Raw genomic sequence first — 21,061 nt, forward strand, 5'->3', positions numbered from 1 at the left:
TGTCTCTTTGGTTTTGCTAGTGTGGATTGCAAGCAAGGGTGAGATTCAACATGAGTAATTGAAATGGGGTGTTACATTAACTGCGAGACAAACACTGTCTACCTACAACAATTGGCTGAACACTGTTGTCACACAAAAAACACTGGGGCATGAAGAGCAGGTTTCCTTTCACCTGCAGCATGAAAAAGAAAGAAAGAGAGAGGAGAGCGAGAGAGACGGGGTGTTTCTTTTGCAGCAGAGCAGTGTTGCTTCAGAGAGAAGAGACACAGAACATCAAAGCCCGAGCCAGAAATGTGGGGAGAGAAAAGAGGAGAGCGGGTATAGGCAGCGGGAACTGACAGCCGGAGGTCTTTACACAGAATCTCAGCTAAGGAAAGAAAAGGAGACAGAGACTGGGTGAATGGTGAAATGGCAAAAATCAATGGTAAAGAAAAGAAGAAGAGGGCTTAAGAAAGAGGACGTCCTTTTACCTTAGAGAAAGGGACATGAACTTGACAGTCTTAATAAGACTTCCTCCAGACAGCACGGTAGGTTCCCTTTATAGACCACAATAATAACGACAGGGGTAGTCGCCAGTTAACTGCCGGGGCAGATATCTGTGTCACCACATACTGCTGCACTGCACAGCCACGGCCCTTACAGGTGCTACGGGCTGGTTTAACTACAAGGACAGACGTGCTCATAAAAGTGGATATCCCTTCAACGTTGCTCCACACACACACACACACACACACACACACACACACACACACACACACACACACACACACACACACACACACACACACACACACACACACACACACACACACACACACACACACACACACACACACACACACACACACACACACACACACACACACACACACACACACACACACACACACACACACACACACACACACACACACACACAGTACAGACCACAGAAATGCCAAGAGGTGCAATAAAGATCCTGAGCCACGACCGATTCTGTTTGCTAAACAAGGCAGAGCTGATATTATTCTACCGAGAAGACGGATCTCCTCAAGGACATGCAGCGGCACGTGGCCTTGAAATACATCCATCCATTTCCCCCTTCACGAGCGGAAACTTCTTTCATTAAAAGGTCACTGCTGAAGAGCGAGAAGACCATTTCACTTTGGACGGACTTTGTAGCAGTTAAGGTGACACCTAGCCATCTGAGCCCGCCGCTGTTTTTCACTAGAGCATAGATGGGTGGTTCATGTGGACGCGGGGAGACCAGGGCTGTGTTTGTGGAGGGATTGTGCCATTCCCAGGAAACTCAATTAGAGGAAGAGATCTGGATCTGATCAATAAGTAAACGGTGACTGATCAGAGAAGAGCTGCAGTTTCCTCGGTTTTACTTCTTCTTCTAGCTTCATTTATTAGTCATTTGCCCCCTCAGCCAATGTGGGGATGACATGATGAGGAGGTTGCTATACTTACTGATTAGAATCAAAATAATAAGATCTTTAACATCTTGCTACTCACTACTACTGGTGCTTTAATTGTGCAAATCCTTTTACTGACAATGAAAAGATCAAAGTTCTTTCTATGAAAAAGTACATTGTTCTACAACATAGACTGATTAAAAGGCTGACCAAGATGCAAATATCGAAATAATTACAAGTTCAAAAGACAGAATGAAAGTGACACACATTGAAAACATTGTAATTGTCTTTTCAGAATTCATGTGTGTGGAGTATTTGGAAAATTACTCTGAAATGCTGCATGTGTAAACAAAGACATCACAACTTGAGTATAGACCAACACCACGGGAAGCTGTGTTTTGTGTTCTTAGCGTAAAAAAATTACCCATTGCCTTTAATTTCACCTTACAAATACGCTGAGAAGATTAATGTTTCAAAAACAACTTGTGCTTGGGGGGCAATTTGTGAAACACAATCGAGCAAAGGACAGTCGGTGCTTAGGGATACTGTGTCTAAATGCTAAACGAACTATAAACAGACAAAATAACAATTTGCATTTCACTTTGATAATAATCAGACACGTGGGACAATACTAAAACTGTCTGTCTATAATGATTTGAAACTGCAAGTCATCTTTTACTCAACCCCCTTTTAAACATTAACATTACACTAAAGGCCCACGACAAAAGGTAGAAATAAAATAATAATCACCTCACAATGACAATGTTACATTACGGTCTGTGAAAAAGAGTATTTATAGCAGTGTAATGGTGCATTAGGTGCTGTGTTCCCAGGAGAGAATGGACCTGGCTACAATTTACAAAAAGGGGGGAGATGAGGAGGTGGGGAGATTAAAAAGTTAAAGCGGTTTCCATAATAGCCGCTCCTTGTCATTCAGTTACAGAGAAGCTGATAGGCTGCCACATGGAATAACGTTCCATGCCTGGTTAAGAGAGAAGCAAACTGAGAGAGTAAAGTGCTTTTAGAGAAGGTAATATGGGGAGAGCTGGGGGAGGGAGGGCAGTGCAGCTTGACAGCGAATGCACCGCATCAGAAGGACTGGAGCGGTTTGGTACGACAATGGAGCGATGTCCTTAGAGTGTTGTCGGAGACACAGTTAGCATCCATTCAAGTGATATACAGTATATATATATATATATATATATATATATATATATATATATATATATATATATATATATATATATATATATTTATACATTGTATGTTATTATACAGCCAGCATTTATGGATTTCTGTATGAACACAGACAGGCCCTGCGGACCCTTGCAAAAGGCAGATGACAAAATTTACATCATCTGAAGGTCTGTGAGCATAGCAAAAGGGTTGCTATGATTTGTCTATTTATTCACGGGTCAATTGTCAGAACATTAATCAACAATTTCAATAATGGATTTATCCTTGAAGAATTGCAAATATTTGATGATTTGCGTTTCTCAAAAGCAATCACAGAAACCATAGGAGACTCTTTTTTTTAAATGTACATTTTATGGACAAAACTATATTAATTTAATTCATAAAATAATCCACTGATTAATTGATAATGATAATCCGTATTTACAAAGCCCAAAAAATGTATAAATTGGAAGGTTAATCCTACAGCCGTTGAAGGAAGGTTAAGGTCTAAGTGCTGCGGTAGCACAGCATAGATGTTACATATTTATTTACTTATGCCTTGACCTATGACCTCACCTTTCAGCTCTACCCCCGGCTAGCAACAGCAGATAACCACAATGGAGAATGATTTAAGTTCCCATCAGCTCAATGTCACAGCCCAGGCTGCCTTGCCCTGAGTGCCTCGGTACGCTGCGGGTACACATCCCTGCTGCAGACGTATTCAGAAGCGCTAAGCAGTGCATCACTGCCAGTCACATCTATTACCATTGTCCTCATCCGACCAGAATACTTTAACATTAATAAGAATTAGATATCATTGGCCTGTCAAAGCATGAAAGATAATAATCAAGTCAGTTATAAATAATTTAGGGAAGAGATGTGTTTGGAGAAGTCATTTGTGATTGATTTTAATTTAACAAGTACGCTTCACTGGTGCACACTCAAATAAACACGCAAACGCACGCGCACACACACACACACACACACACACACACACACACTTGTGTATTGGTTGAATAACGTGAGTCAAGGAAGGCAGAAGAGACAGCAGAATCATCTCTGTGTCCATGGCACAAACAAAAGTTGTTGACATCACCCAATCAACAGGACCCACGCCTAGAAAGATAGACAGTTGCTTCATATAACAATGCGAAAAAAGAGGGGCGTTGCAATTGGGGCGCGACAGCTGTGCTTGATCACGGTAACTAAGCCAAGTGAGATGTGAAGAGAGACAGAAGGACTGAAGGAAGGTGAAGAGTGCTGGCGAGAGGAGGAGAGATCTTGAGAACAAAAGTCTCAACTCCCGACTAATATCTCAAACCCAGAGAGCCTGCAAAGGGGATGGAACATTTAAGAACAGAAGGGCTGTTACAGTGAACGCACAGCCCTCTTGACAAAACACCCCAAAATGGAACATCAAAGCCTTGACGCATTTATTTTTGAATCACCACCACATTGCAGAGGAGTCAATTTGCCTCAACGCCGACATTTCCTATTACTAATCTACTGCGCTTGAAAGAAGAAGAGTGAACTTTACTTTCCTCCCTTCTATCCCATGGGTAAGATTAACCTTCAATGTTTAAAAGTTTCCCAAAGACCATTAATGTCTAATATTGTAACGTTACGTTTTAAGAAAAAAAACAAAAAACTAAACCAGATCTACTTTCCTTGGTTCAGTCCTTCCAGTCCGCGAGGCCCTGGCCATATATCAGCAGACATCACATGACGGACCAGGGTCATGATTCATCCTGAGGCTCGCGGTCGCCTCTGGCCCAACAGGATTTGTGATTCAGTTTGACTGAGTGATGCCCTGGGCCGCAGAGAGGGGCCCGAAGCTGCTAGGGTTTGCTGGGGAATTAGGGTGCAGGGTACACGGGCACACAGGTGACAGACAGTGTGACAGGGATGCTACGACTGTTGCTCCAAAGCGAGAGGAAGGGATTTAGTCACATACTGGAGATGTGCGTAACGCTAAGACAAACGGAGACGTACAATATGTGCGGTGCAAAAATGAACTAGAATGCATATTAATGTGCTGTTACTATGCCAAGTTGAAAGACAGACAGGGCAGATAAAACAACACACACAAAAACACAAGAAGGACAGGATGACATAGAAAGTGGTTAAATGTTGCTTTGGCACTCTATATAAGTCCTATGCATCTTCTCTGCCTCTCTCTTCATCTCAGCAGGACGGTGGCGAGGGCATGAAAGATTTAAAGAGAAGGGCTTTTAGTTTAAATCAGATTCTGGCCCAAAGGCACACACTCAGACACAATATAGAGGAAGGAGATTCTCACCATCTCTGACAAAGCTTACCGTTAAAGTCAGGCTCGGTGCACACTCGAGCGAGACACTTACATACCGGCTCTTTTAACAGATCTCTAACTGGAAGAAAGCACATACCAGACAATTCAGAGGGGCGATTCCAGGGACTTGGGATTTCAGAGAAACTTGCACGATGAGACATGACTTCAGAGAAAAATAAACATGGAGGTGGACAGCTGTCCCCCCTCCCGCGTCCTGCGACGAAAACAAAATTCATGGTGGACGAAGTTGTGGCTGACATCAGAATTGGCTTTCACATTTTGCACCGCCAGCTGGAGGTTTTTATTTGTGCACCGAGAGGGTAATATCTGATCATTTGAAAACAAAGTAATTATTTGTTTTATTCTCTGAGCTTCCGCTGTCATGGAGATGCCAATCCGTATAAATATTAGTGTTGCTCCCAGGTTTTTACAGGTTGCTGTCAATCTTTAACTCAACATCTGGTTGGCGATGCTTCCTGGTCAGCTCACTCTCATTCCATAGTGCAGGTCTCTGCTCAAAATCCCACTGCCGTTCCTTTGAAACTATCCCGTGAATTCAGGGACACTTCAATGCAGTCAGTGACAACAAGATAACACTATAAAACCCAGAATCTACACCACAGGATCATTTTTGGCAGATAATCGGTCAAGACCAGCCTCGGTCCGTGTCATTGTGGAAAGGGGCAAATTGGACCCAAAATTGCCCAATTATTCTCTAGTGGGGTGCCAGCCTCGAAAACTGTGTAAGATCTGAACACACAGAGAGAAGGACATGCTAGCCACTTATGTCTCACCTTTGACTTATTTAACATGTACATGTCGATATGACCATCCGACGCTGCTGTGTCGAATAAGATGAGGGTTTCTGCGGGCAACATTTTGCCCAGCAGGTTGAGACGGAAAGCATTGCATGATAAAAAAGCTTTTGTCTTTTATTTTAAGCTGACCTTGAATATGGCACTCAGGATCCAACTATTTTAGAGGAAAATGCTTATAAATATATGATTGGCATACTGCTCAGAGGATCCCACTATATGTACCCCGTATGTACATTATTTATTGCTTGTAATCCTGCACAAGCCAGCAGGTTGTTGCTGTAAATAACACGCCCTCAGTCACTTTCTCCTGCGGAGAAACAGTTGAGTAAACAAATGAAAGCATAATGTGAAACACATCTGATGTACGTGCTTATCAAAGTAACGCAGCAAGACAGTCACACAGATGAAACACATTTTTACACCGTACATATCTAAATACACACACTCAAAACACACATACTAGGCATAAACATATTACACGCCTTAAAAAACCACACACGGCAGCCAGCCATGCGCTAAGCTCGAGTTGACAGAGTTCATTTGGAAGATGTAAAATATTTATGAGAGAAGATTCTGCAGGGGAAGAAGAAGAGATGAAAATAGTGCAATGGAGGGATCGCAAATAATGAGACGAACGACACGGTGACGAGTGGGCCCCATCTGAAATGCCCTCTGTTACGGCTGAGCGGAGGAAATGCGAGCTAAATATGTCATTGTCATTTCAAGTTCATTAGCTCACTGCTCGCCATCCCCTCCTGGGAGGAACACAACAAGGGGAAAGGTGTATGAAGGTATATTTTTACAATAGCAAAAAATCCCCTGAGTTCTTGGAAGAATAACTCATATTGAGGATTCTCTGTGAGTTTTAAGCTTGGCGCTTTTAATATTTCTTCCTCTTACACAAGAAAAAGTTAGTGAATACACTTATTGTACAGTAGCTTTCCATTTCCATAAATGTAAAGCCATTAACAGTCACATATGTGTGACAAAATGCAACAAACACCATTGTAAATGCAGAAATAGAGCAAAATTTAATTTCACAAAAAATTCATCAAATTAGTTCACTCTTTCTTTCCAGTATTCTTTCATCTTTTCCCGTACGCAGACACAGAGTGTCAGGATTGCTGGTTTATCTTTGAGGACCTTTTGTTACTTTGTATCTGTGAATGTGTTCTGTATCTCTTTCTTGTTGCTTTGGTGTGGAAAAAAACTTCCACACACAGCTTCTCGGATGCTTTGGTTTCCTGACTGTCCTCTCAGGACTCTGATGCCAGTTTCCTCCATTTTCGTAGCAAAACAAAATTGGTGGCTTACTTTACTGTTAGGTCAAGAGGGCATGCAACAGGTGAAGCTGCTACTGAGCGCCCACAATTGAATAAATGTTTGAATTGAATTTCAATAAAAAAGGGACAGCTCTCGTCTATGATGATTCCGAGATAATTTCTCCAAAATGGGGAAACAGTGACTTAGACATGGAGGGGGGAGGGGAAGTAGGAAAAGTGGAGAAAGAGCAAAAAATAAGGATTTAGTTCATAAAAAACTAATCCTGTACTATAGCAAACATGATGGCTATTGATGATAATTACACCCTTCCCCTTCTAACTATGAGATTTTTATTGCACCCCTCTTCTCATAAGTCCTTAGTAATCCTCCGTCCGTTCCCTCTCCTCCATTCTCAGAGTCCCACTGACTCCACATTGTAAATAGCAGTGCATGGTCAAGCCAAATAAGCAAACCAGCGTGAACTACATGGGCTTTCCTTAGCCACAAATAACGCTTGAGAAATGATGTCACATAAAACCAGATCTCACTATCTAATTACAGAAAAAATGTGCTTAGCCAGCACAAAATCCAGCAGGAGATGAGAGTCGGAGTGGACTCAGAGAGAACAGGAGAAAGTTGCTTTACCACAAACTGGGAGAGGGAGTTATAAAGAGGCTGCAGTGCACAGCTAGAACAAATCATTTGGGTATTCTGGTTGCTAGAATAACTAATGTTTAGGGGGGAAGCATCTCTGTTTAAGTGTAGATCCTGAAAATGTACCAGATGGAAAGAAAGACATGTTGTATCACTAAGCCCTAAAGTCTGGGGGGGAAAAACTGTGCTTGCAGGGCTCCAGGAAGCCAATAAAACAACAGACAGATTTCACTGTAATTACCTTCAAACTCAGAAAAAAAAGGAAGATGGGAGACAGTTTAAGTGAGTGTGAGAAAATATGTTCCCGTTAGCAGATTTTAAAAGACCAAAAAAGGACACCCCAACATTTAACAGAATCCACAAATCAAATAGAGTACAACACAACTAACTTCAACTTTTACACAAAACCTTTTAAGAAGGAATTCATCTTATTCCAAGATCTCTCTCGAAGCCCAGAGGACATCGGAGTCCTATGGTGCATTAAAAGCTCCACTGACAATGATGATTTCCTTGGATTTGGGAATTACACTATTGAAACATATGGCTTTAATGTTCAGACTATAAAATGCATGGTAGAAGTCGATCACAAAAATATGGAGTCGTAAAGATCTCAGACACGTACCAGAAACAAACTAGTAATGTTTTTCCGAGAGCATCTGTGAGCATGCAGTAAACTCCACACGAAGATATAAATAAAATTCTCAACTTCTTCTGCGGGAGCAGGAACAGAGAGCGATGACGCCTCAGAGGCAGAAAACGACTCAGGGAGAGAGAAGGAGAGAATAATTACCATAATGGAAACTAGCGCAAAAGAGTTTATCTTGATGACAGGAAATCTTGCTTTAGTGCAGAGCCGCTTGCCTAAAGCAGCTAAAAAATCAAATCCACCAAAATGACCAATTTAAAAAAAGCCAAAGACAGAACTGTCAGAGGCAGTGAGATCCGACGGCGCTCGGGAGAAAGTGGCAACTGTTGAGCATACAAAGTATGGGAGCATGCTTAAGAGTTTGGAGAAGATCATAGAGAATAATATTTACACCTCGGGGTAGAGGAGCGGAAACTGGAGACAAAGAAGATATTCACAAGTCTGGAAACACCTGGGATATCTGCTTCACACACGTCCATATGCTCACAGACAGATAAACTCGCAGTCGGGCTACTTCTGCACTCTTTTATTCTGTGAGGATTCGAGCTATGGTATTTTAATAATAACACGCAGTATGTGTGGAAGAAAGGGCCACTGTTGAGCAGAGCAAAATGAATCCGACTGCTTATCAAAGAGAAGTGTGTAGTTGAGGGATATGTGTACTGTTGCATCCGTGTGTCCAATCTTTATTAAATCTGTATTGTGCGTGGCAGGTGCTGGAGCAGTGAGGTGCCGGACACAGGCATCCGACGGTGTGACGACACCTCACTGAGTTTATCATTCGCTCCTATCTTGTATAATATAAACGCAATCTCTCATCGCTTCAATTCCTATTTACTATTTTTTTTTTTTTTTTGATAAATATGATTCTCAAGGCTGTCTCCATCAGAGAATATCAATCTATTTTTGCAATTAGATTGTGTATCAAGAACTAGATCAGGATGTGCTCAAAAAAAAAAGTGTCTTGGCTTCACAAAAGATGGAATGTTCACAATGCGTCCGCTCCACACAAACAATTTCACGCAGTGGAGGACATGACAAAGCATTTCCAAGTCATAACGCCCCAGAATCAGATGAGCCTCTTGGCGTAAAAAGGAAGAAGATTAAAGGGGATGTGCCAGTTTTTGCCTGCACAGGTTGTCAAAATTAAATTTGCTGTTACTACACTCCTACGGGCTAATAAAAAAAACTTGATAGGCCACACCTCTGTGACCTCTCAACCTCTGTGGCCTGTGTTCTCAGTCAGTTCATGTTTATGAAATTAGATAGCAGATATAGCTGACTGGAAGCTTCTGGCTTATTCTTTTTTTTCTTCTCTGCAAGCAGAACAGAACATCACTATTTTATGAATAAAACAATGTGTCTGAGAAACATAAAAGCGCTGATGACTCATCTGTAAAAAAAATACAGGGTAAGTCTGTATCTCGAGAGTTACCTTCACTTTGGTTTATTGAAGGACAGGACTCAGCCAGAATATGTTATTTGTACTGTAGCTAATGACAGCTCAAAGCCGAATGAAACTAAGAAACGACACACCGGGAGACTGTCGGTGGAGGTCAGATCCAGAGAGACATAAGAAAAGAATTTGAAAGAACCATCATTTAAGTGTGAACTATGACTTGCCATTATTAAAATGAGAAGATATAATGGAATCCATTACCCACCTGCCAATTTGTAGCTATGAGTGTGTTTCACAGGTGGTGGATTCAAGTGAACTCTTCACAAATACTGTCAGGGACAGAATGGATAAAAATGGCTGGAGATGGTCAAAACCAGCCGCACGAGAATCTCAGGAATGTTCCCTTTGCCTTTCGTTTGAAAGAAACAAAAGCAGTGGCAGACGAATCTGTGGGCAACATACTGACAGCAATGACTTGAAACAAGATATTGCGTCTACAGATCTTGCCACAACAGCAACGGGCCAAGATATTTTTTTACGGCCTTGGACTCTAATCTCCCATCCAACAATCTGCCCGACAAAGAAACTTGGGTCTCTGCAATGATGAGGTTTGCTGCTGTGGTCAGCGTTACCGGCGTTACATGGTGTTCAGACACACACCCATTACATAACCTGTCTACTGGTCAAGCTGTCCATTTCTTTTGGGGGTTTTTTTCCTCCTCAATGTGGGTGTTTTGTCCGCTCCTGTGGACCTGCTGACTTTGTTGCCATAGTGTCACGGCCACAGGATTTCCCCTCTGGGATGTCTCTCTTAGCCAAAGAACGAATGTCTACCAACAAATACTTCAGTCCACAGCTGCGGACAGTGCGCTATGTGTGTGTGTGTGTGTGTGTGTGTGTGTGTGTGTGTGCGTTGGTCTAGGGCGTCACCCTGTAAAATTCATATTGCATGTCCTCACTTATTATGGTAGTGGGCGCCCTGGTTTGGGTCTGTACCATCTGTCGAGCAGTGGGGGGGGGGGGGTAGCTGGAGCAGAAGTGAGGCCACGCTGAGAGCTAAGGCCAGTTCCTTGTCACTTCAAATACACACCTAGTCTACAGAAAGCCATAGCTGGAGGGGGTATGAACAACAACAGCTTGGCATGACACACTAACACACATTTTTACATAACCAACTAAAAGGGCAAAACAAATATGCCTGCAGTCGTACATGCGCGCACACACATGACACAGTGACAGCAAACGGGAAGGAAGCAGTTTAATAAGGATCTCACAATGGCTTTAGAAGTCATGCAGCGTGCACACATCTGTGCCACACACACACACACACATGGATACACTCTCATTTTCCCATGAGCACAATGGGCACATGCACACACATATGCACCCATCATCCACCCACACACACACACACACACACACACACACACACACACACACACACAACCGGAGACAGTGAAGGGGGCTCGCTTTGATGAGGGAATAATTCTCCTTTTGACACATCCAATTCCTCTGAAGACAAAAGAAGAGTCACACACCAACACACTGCAGCGCTCAGAGGGAACGAACACACAAGCCACATACACATGCTTACACACGCACATGTCTGTTGCAATGACATTGCAACCCCCCTGTGGTGACACAAAAAAAAAGGGCTGGCCTATCATCTGCGTGTCTGTGTGTGCTTGCCAAGGGAGGGCTGTACGGGTGAACTCCTACTCTCCCATTACACAAGTGACAGGGAGCGACAGACAAGAGGAGCGCAAGAAGGGGAGAAGGGAGAGGGGCGGCGGCAGCTCAAGTGCACGCTGCTCAGAGAAGAGGCAGCTGCTGCCTGTCGCGCTAGTGCATCATCACCGGTAACTCCCGGACCTCAATTTCCTACCGTTTAGAAGCTGAGGGGAATTGTTGTCATTATGTGAAATTAGTCCCAGCAAATAGAAAGGAAAATAATGACAAATAATGTTCCCAGAGCCTGCGTCTGTCAGCCTGTCCAAAAACAAGTCAATGTTTAGTATTTCACTATTTGACTTATGTGTTTTTCACAAGAAATAATGAGGGAAATGTGTCAGCTGTTTTCTTTAGAATTAAAACTGTTGGTCCAAAAGTGCTGCAGTTTAATACGACTACTTCGTGGTCTGTGCTTTATGTGACAAAAAAAATGAGCAATCTGGGAAACCTGTCCTGTGTTCTTGCACATTAGAGAGCGAGCGACTGTTTGGACAGAATGTCGTCCTCATTTCCATTTTTTGAACAGGCCTGACAATGAAAATGGTTTCATGGGGCAACACAGCGGAGGACACAGTTTCGAAAAGAGCTATTCAATGTGAACCATTTTCAACTCCAAATTTTCTCTTCTTCGCTCTTCTTTGTGTAGTTTTTCTTACACAGTGTCTGTCGGAGAGCAGAGCAGGGTCTAGCAAAACCAAGCAGACCAGCGCAGCCCAAGTCAGCAGTCCGTCAGCCGTCTCTGTCTCTCCCCCTCTCTCTCCATGGTGAACATCAAACACACTGTGGTCTGTTTCATGCTCCCTGCAGCCCATTATGGCTTAATGCTTCAAGAGGCTTCTTACTGACTTCAGCACTTTAACAACTCCAGCATATTCAGTTGGTAGGCAAACACACGTACACAAAGACACATGCACGCTAACAAACACGTGCACACAGCCACACATAAACAGTAACAGACAGGAGCCCAGATGCAGTGGGGTTATGAGCCTGCACCCTGTGATACAGAAACAACTGTTGCTTTTATCTGTCTGAAGAAGAAGACCAACAGATGCGAGGGTTTTTATGCTGATATTAACCTTCAAATAAGCCTTGGCGCGCTTATCTTCGAGTCAGTAATGAGTTCCGTTCATGAGGCGGCAATATGTAGATCAGTGCGATCGATTAGTTATCCACTATGGAGAATAAGAACGGCACATCAGCTGGCGACATTAATGTGATACTGTCCAGAACGGCCACAATTACAACACCACACACATCCTAACATACACAAGATTTACTACAAGTAGTTAGGTTCAATCTGTCCCTTTATCTCTTCACTGACCTTCTCAGGCATAGATTATATAACATTGCTGGAATCATGTGTTGAAGTAATGTTTGTCTTTTTCCAGTCGGACACACATTTGCAATATTGTTGTTTTCCTTATTAAGTAACACAATTATTACAGTGCTCTTAATTCTGCAGACGCTTTTTCTTTGTGCCTATGTAATTGTGTGCTGCTGTAGCAGCTCCATTAGAGTAACGGCATTCAATTCAGACTTTCAGATTTCAAATGACAACTTCTGCATTAAGAATGGGACAGGCAGCCACTTAGATGGTCAATTTGCAGTCAACTAATTGTCAATAGGTCAAGGAAGTGCGGCTGCGTTTTGCTAAAATGGATGACGATAAAACTTTCCAATCAGCATTTTGCCAAAGTTTACACTTTCACAACCTGCATGACATACCATGTCATCTAAAAATGGTAGACCAACTTCTCTGCATTGGTATGCTCTGTCAGCTTCTTGTTTAACCCTAAAGGGTTAAGAGTGAACAAGTTCAATGCAATACACAATACGTTTAGTCTAATAATCAGGTTAAATGATTTACTATGCACCAAATACTAGAATTTAAATTTATAAGGCTAACAATTTTTTTCCCCCCACGATCAGGTGATTGGTTTAAGAGGAGGTAAGATTCACTCCTAGTCCTAACCAGTAGTCACTTCTGAGCTATTTCCAGCTGCGGCTCTGCACTGTTTTAAAATCTTAATCTTAAAACCACAGTGTTGTCTGGTGAATACATCACACATGAGTTAAATACAACGGCTTATTTGTGAAATATTCACTCAGAGAGGAAGTTGGGAAAAAAAGCATATTAATGTCTATGCCGGGTGCGCTGATGTCAACTGATTGAGACACATAAGCTGTTTTGAGACAGGAACTATGGGAAATTGAGTCCGGACATCTTCTGAAAACATCCAATGGTGTCTGGGTAGAGGATGAAGGAGGCCGCACATGGCGATAATTCCGCTGCAGATAGCAATGTTTTTGTTTAGTGTCTTCAACACGCCAGTATCACAAGGGCTCACTCTGACATTTTTCTGGAAATCCTACTAGGGGGCTGGCAGGAAAAGTTCTGGAAAATGTCGGGGGCAACGTTTTCGAACATTTGCATTCTCACATATGCAACAGAGGGGCTCTCTGTGAGAAGTTCAGGAAACTGTCCGGACTTCAGCGCATGTCTGAAAGCAGCTATAGAGAGGTAGTGTCAAAAAGAATTAATGACACTGTGAATCGATATATTTTATATTCCTATTGTCCATAACTGGCATTAGCTGAGGTGACAGGAGTGACATAGCATCACATGTCAAGCAGCTTCATCAGGGAACCCAGGAGCTGGAGGTTCTTGAGCTGGCTGTCTGTGAAGGCTACAGATATTGTACATGGTCTGCATCTGAAAGTAGACCATTAACACTTTAATGTAGAGATGGGCCATTTGGTTGCACGCCATGCAGTTTCTTAAAGTTATGACCGGATGAGTCACGAGGAAAAAATAGAAAAAAGTAAGATGTGATGTGCAAAATGAGCCCTTTTTTTCTTTTGTTGTACTGGTGTTGGTCTCGCAGCCTCTGCCTGGGGGAGCCAGCTATGTTCTCTGCAGTCAGTCGACTCCCATCTTTATTTAACCTCTGGCTGGGAAGTGGAGTAGGGGGCAGCAAGCACACTAGCAGCCATTATCTTATCATTACCCCTCAGTCAAAGAGGTGAGACGTACAGGGGGAGATCTTCTTCTCACGGTGAGAAATCCCATGCTCTGTTTTAGCTACAGCGCTGCTAAACACATTTCAAGACTTGTGGCTAAATTCTCGGTCAAGGAAGTGCCCGAGTTTCAAAATATTCCCATACTTTTTGCTGTGGGCAACCGTACTGATCAGCCCATTTTTTTTCCAACCACAAGCCAGTCTTCAGTCAACAACAGTTCCTAGCAGGCCTGGTAAGCTGCAATCCCACTGTATCATTACCCAAACACTGGTTAGAGATGACACTTCAGAGCAGCGAGCGACTCACAGTCGGCCTGTAGCAACCAGCAATCAACAACAACACAAATACAGCATGGGAAAGCCAGTGCCATACCAAAACGCTACCAGCCTTCCTGCAGATGTCTCATGCAGCTTGTCTCTTTGTACAGGCTTATATGACATCCAGCATCTAACACTCATTGGCTGCCAGCTGCTTTCAAAGAGCGTCTGGCGCCGCTCTCTTTAAGAGCCGAGAGAGAGAGAGAGAGAGAGAGAGATGAAGAATGTCATCCCCTGAAACACAAAAAGATAAGTCATCGCGACTGTAATGATGGGGTGGGACAGGGAGGGGGCAGAGCAGGGAGGAGACAGATGAGTCTCATAAAAATCAATCATCCATTTTTGGTAAACACTGACAAAAACCTGTTTCCAAAACTGATTAAAGTCAACAGCGTTAAATTCTAATCATCACACTTACTTTAAGAGCATCAGTCAGTTTACTTGATTATTTGTGGATTATTTGCTTTTCATTTCTGCTCAACTGAAACCGCTCCCGTGGTCCAGTGAGCACAGAGGTAATAAACAGCTCCCCTTAACTCAATAGCTTTCTTCTTCTTTCTTTGTGGCTTTTTTTTTTTTTCTACCCTGGGGCAAATTACTTAAGAAAAGGGGACTATCCAAGTATCTAGGAATCTTCTTTCACTGCTGACTGAGCATATTCAGACAGACACTGTGATATGGATTTTTTTTTTTTGTTGCTTCAGACATTTAGAAAAGGGCCTTATTCAAATAATAAGAATAGATGTATAAAAGTAAAACAATATCGTAAAACCCCCAAATCCAGGAAATTAAATAGAAAAAATGACATACCATTAGCTTTCAAGCACGATTTCTTTTTTCCCTTTTTTCTGGCTGTATTACTCGCAGACATTGTTCAGATTTTATTTGCATACGCTTCCATGTTTGATCATACAAATGTTGTGCATATAAAATTGAAGTGTGCTAAGGAGCCTCATATATTGTGCAGTGGCACTGAAAAGGATTTGAAATTGCAGACATCATTTTCAGACTCGGTAGACAGTCGTCTCTCACCGTCCTCCCAGACTGAACCTGGGTGATGTACTTAGCGTGTGACCTTGAGTCGGGCCCAGCCAATACATTAGGTCGAACAAGCCCCTGTGTCACAGCAGGAAATATCCTTCTGCAAATGTCATGGATCATCCAAAATATTCAGGTGGGTCATAATTTGGAGGCATAAATTAAAGCGTTCATATTTTTGCTCAGGTGTTTAATATGCCAGACTTAAGCGTACAAGCAGTTATTTATGCTTGAGAGCCAAGAGACAGGGACCCTGAAGAAATATTGTCGCTGTACAAAGCCAAATCTCCCCCTCTCTCCGTGTCTCTCTCTCTCTATGTCTCTTTCTCTTCTCTCTTTTCCATCATTTCTTTATCTAGCTCTTCCTGACCCTCAGTTTAACTTCATTATTTTCTCCCTTGCTGAGAACACATTTCAGACTTGTGTCAATACAGAACGCCTTAAGTAAGCTCCACACCATTGATTGAAACAAGAGGAATTGGTGGTGTCATGACAAGACAGATTTGCTCTTTAAAGCGTTATGGATTGCAGACATTTGGGAGAAAGGGGGATTTCTTAGGGACCGGGGCAGGCGTTAATTCTGTCAAATGATTTATTCAGTGCGGTCAATCAGTAAAATTAGAAGTGTCCGGTTACTACTCGGCCTTCACTACCTTATGATGTATGGTGTGATGACATTGGCTAACAGTTTCATCACATTACTGCCCCACCCTCAAATCTTATAATCTCTCCCATCCTCGCTAGGAAAGATCTTCCGGATATTTTGGCTTTGGATACCACGTTCCTCATAGACGCACTCTTTATGTTCCACTTCTGCAACACGAGATTATTAGAAAACTGAAAACAAACCTACAATATATGGCGTTAGCAGCAAAACCCACAACATAAACATACTATTTCTCCCAGGACACGAAAATAGCGCAGTTTCTGCTATAAGATTATCCTGAGTGTGTGACCTTTCTGCGAAAGCTGCCCAGTCTCATTTTGCCTGTACTAACGAATAAACATTGCTGTCTTCACAGGGAAGAGGAGTTTATCTACTGTCATGGTAGTGTATAGCTCTCTGTGAAAAAATGAATTGGATGATTCAGAGAAGGTGGCTGAGCCGAGTCTAGAGGAGGTTTTGGGGGGGGGGGGGGGGTTATCAGATTGGGAATGACTGTAGCAGTGTTACAGTAAGAGACACTGTAGCAAAATCCCGATGAATTTTGTGCACATCCACTCTCATTCCGTGCTGGTAAAAGTCTGTAGATTAGTTTGAATATTAGCCTGCTCTCTATGTTTGGAAATAAGATCATTGCATTCAAAGTTTTGGGAGAGTGAAATAAAAAGTTCAAAATTGACTTATAGCTCCTTTGAATTCTGTCCACAGGAAAGAAGGAGTGGAGGAGTGGGAGCATGCACCGCCACTGTCTCCGGTCTTGTCCATGCATGTATGATACTGTAACTGTAGAACCTGAAATTGCAGTAAACTGCCTGTGTGTGCGTCTCTGTCTCGGTTGGTTCGTGTGTGTGTGTGTGTGTGTGTGCGTGTGTGTGCGCGTGTGTGTTTGCGTGTGTGTGTGTGTTAAACTGTGAAAGCGTTGCACCAAATTCCAGGGGAAGGCACACATGTAATCTTCTAGGAACAGTTGAGGGGCTTGTGACGCTCTGACATCAGACCATGAATGACACAGTGAGCAACATCCTTCGGTATTTGCGTGGTTAAAGCACATGGTCAAGTGATAAGGATGAATCTCCTGTGCATGAGTTTCAGCCGTGGGATCTTAAGGAAGAGGACAGATCTGGGAGCGTCTCGGGGAGTAGCAGCTTAAATTTAGCTTGATAGGGAAAAACTGAGAGAGGAAAACTGAAAGCAAACTGCATCTGTGTTTCCCATCAAAAAAATGTCAAGTGTGAGAAAATGTTCTTCTTCAATTTCTTGAGGGGGATGAAACAGCCATGTTGTCAGAGTCATGTGTGTGTGTACTGCTGTAACATCTTTTCAAAGCAGTGTTTCATCTTGAGAGATAGTCAGGAGCTTCTGTAACATGCGGCATGAGATGAGTGTGTCTACAGGTTTCAAAGCTATAAAGTTAAAAGCCTCATCTGCGCCGTGTCTCTCACAACAACGCCAAATATGAAATGCTCCATTTTAAGCTTGTGATGGTGTATTTTAAGTTAGAATCTCCAAAGCACAAAGGGGAGAGGGGGAGAGAGAGCTTGTGAACAGAATACATTCAAATCTATAAATATTAATTGCTATAATCACACCAAACAATTAGATGATAAATGGTGTCACTGCAGGTGTGACTTTGACCCGAAAATAGACTCACATTCCTGGTGGGACTCGCAGGGGGACTATGGTCCTCAGTGGCAATGAGTTTAAAGCAACTGTGAGGTTCGCTGCTGTCTACTTAACACGCCATTGCACAATTTAAACAATCCATGCATAACAGGTCGTCCTGAAACTATTCTTGGGGCTTGCAACTGACTGTTCTGTGGACGGGCTGTGTCACAAAGGAGCTTACCTGATATTTCGAACTGCGGGACGCCGTCGAGAGCGAAGCCTTTCCCGCTGTAAAACTGCCTGATATCCGAACAACTCCGGGCTTTGCTGGTCCCTTTGTCTCCGTGGGCTGGTGCCGTCAGGGAGCACAGCGCCAGGGCCGCTATGATGAGTGAATCCATCGCAGCCGACCGCTCGGTGTGGACCTCTGGTCAAGTGCAAATCCGAGCCAGAGGCGAGGCGACTGTGCCGAGTGCGCAGCGGAGCAGGACACTCGCAGTTATCGCCGTGCGTCAAACGGTGCGAGCGGGTGCCGCTGTGCGTAAAATATCCTCCACCTTCCCCTCTCTCTCTCTCTCTCTCTCTCTCTCTCTCTCTCCCTTTAAGTGTGGCTGCTCTTCAGGAGCGCCTCTTCACTGTGCAGAGGTCCCGTCTCTTCCCGGTGCGAGCTGGACAGGACAGGACCTGGCGTATTCGTCCCGGACAATAGTGTCTCCTCGCGCAGTGCACTCTACGGATTAAGTGCCGCTTTCCTTGTCTCGTATATCCACTGTTGTGTGTGTGTGTGTGTGTGTGTGAGGGGTGGTTCACCTACAAAGGGAGAGAAGCAAGAGGTGACAGATTTAGGTTAACGCATTTACAGCAGGGAAAGGTTGTAAGTCACGGCAGAAATGAGTGTTTGCGCTGACTCGGTTCTGTCTCCGCACGCGTACCGGCTATGACGGCCCGCAGCGATCTGAGGGAAGAAGTGCGCACAGGCAGCTTGCGCAGCTCATTTCCAGCTCAGGGTTTTTCTAAACGATGCCAACGCTGCCACTCTGTGGAGCGAGGAGGCGGGGGGGAGAGAGAGAGAGAGAGAGAGAGGGAGGGAGGGGTTCATCATCAATCATGTTCATCACCTCATTTGCGTTTTTATTTTGCGTAAATTGTATTTGTGCGCATGTTTCAAAGGACATCACTGTCAACAGGTTTGATCTGTTGGTGCAGTTTTGGGAACATCTGTCGTTTTCCAAGTGTGTGTGTGTGTGTGTGTGTCTGTGTCTGTGTGTGATTGTGTGTCTTTGGTTCCCAGTGAAGGAATGTGCCCTGTGCGCGTTCTGACAGCTTGCTCTCCGCCAGCAGCCAGGTGTCACAGGTGAGCTGTGGGCGTGCCCTCGACCAGGTCAGTGGTGGGCAACACCCCCCCCCCCCCCCCCCCCCGCCGCTCTTTCTGCACACATGCGCCCCATCACTCCTCGAGGTGCAATTAAAGGGCCAACGAGTCACTGCCTGCCCTGTGCCTTTCCCGAGTTTACCTGTCACCCGCTGAATGCCTGTATTATCTGAGCTTCTGTACATGCATGTGTATGAAACGTGAGAATGAAATGTTCCTGATTAACTTCAGGCATGACCGGATAAAGAAAACAAGTGACGACAAACATGAGGCATGCTCACTTTCAATAAGATATCATTTCTGACTTGTGTTGTCTTTTTTCATACCACCCTCCGACCCCGTTACCCCCATCCTGTTGTTTTTTTTAAAAATCTGCTACAATTTATTTATTTTTTTCCTATATGCCTCTTAATCTCTGGAGGAAATTACTTGTTTATAAAATGGACTACTATTTGGACGTTTTTTAGTTTATTCATTGCCTCTATTAGATCAATGATTTCCGGTTCCCATGCAGCTCCAGCTCCAGCAGGCAAGTGCCCTAACATGGTCAGTGGCAGCAGCATATCCATAACTAATGCTTTAATACTTAAGAGTTGGAAAAATAAAGTTTGCTCAGTTCTGGTTGGTTTGAACCCAGTGCCCTCTTCTTAAGCAACAATTGAGTTTATAGGTCTTATGCCGTAATGAGTGAGCTGATTACACTTTGAGCATTGAATTGGTTTCATGAGTGCAAGGGTTACACGTCCTCTCATTGTGTACTGGAACATGCTCAGTCAAAAGTTCAGGTAAAACAGGAGGTGGCCACAGTGTTATGTGTTGAGAAACCTGATGACCTGGATGGTCGTGTTGAATTAACAAAGACACAGGCAGTTCTCTCACTTAAAATAAAGACTCTTTAGTCATCTCGCCGTATGAAATTGAATCAGACGGGGTTTGATGGCGTCACTCCAGTGGGAGATGCTTTTTTTAGGATTTATTTGCCAAAGAAGATGCCACTGTGCATTATCGCAGTGACACGTGGAAAAATAACTCCGGCGCAGCCTGAAATAACCGTCCGTCACGCAGCGGATAGACAAACAGAAGTGAGAAGCATAGAGAGGGAGAGAAAGACGAAAAGATTCTTGTACTGTTTGGGTAACGTCTTCATGGTAGATTGAAATTATCGCTTTGGACAAAAGCGTCAGCTAAATGAATGTATTGTAATGTAATGTAAAAAGAAGGAGGGACACGGTCAGTACAGTAATATCCGACCTCCAAATCATTCTATTTATGAAGGCGAACATTGTTCATGCATACATTAGAAAACGTTACTCTATAATTAGTCTGTTCCTCATGACTGGATGAGGCCAAACAAAGGCCAGCATCTCACATATCACTAACTGACAAACAGCTACGCTCGCCTCCCGCTATTGCAGCCCTGAAATGAGCAGGCATGAAAAATACCCTCTTTCTGCAATGTCAAATGTCTTACACGTTTGCTGCCTGTGCATGTTTGCTTGGTCAAATCTGGGACTACAGCACCAAAGTTACTCTGCTTAAATTGGGAATTGTGTAACTGTGCCACACAGCAGATGTAAAGCACTTTCTAATTATGTGTAATGCCATTGTTTCACTACTCTTTTTGCCAGTGGGGAATACCAGGCAGAGTTTAG

The 21,061-nt window shown here is 43.4% G+C and overlaps 1 protein-coding gene across 4 annotated transcripts in view; it reads right to left on the reverse strand.

Moving 5' to 3' along the window:
* Nucleotides 1–21,061, reverse strand: part of gpc1b (glypican 1b) — a 69,473-nt gene that overhangs the window by 42,490 nt on the left and 5,922 nt on the right. For 3 of the 4 annotated variants that reach the window (XM_035634557.2, XM_035634556.2, XM_035634558.2), the window contains one exon: nucleotides 18,279–19,074. In XM_035634557.2, the coding sequence (XP_035490450.1) occupies nucleotides 18,279–18,438 (160 nt within the window). In that variant the 5' untranslated portion in view covers nucleotides 18,439–19,074. The remainder of the gene's footprint in view (nucleotides 1–18,278; nucleotides 19,075–21,061) is intronic. The other variant, XM_035634559.2, reaches the window with a different exon arrangement.

This window comes from Scophthalmus maximus, chromosome 5, assembly GCF_022379125.1.
Source record: "Scophthalmus maximus strain ysfricsl-2021 chromosome 5, ASM2237912v1, whole genome shotgun sequence".
Lineage (NCBI taxonomy): Eukaryota > Metazoa > Chordata > Actinopteri > Pleuronectiformes > Scophthalmidae > Scophthalmus > Scophthalmus maximus.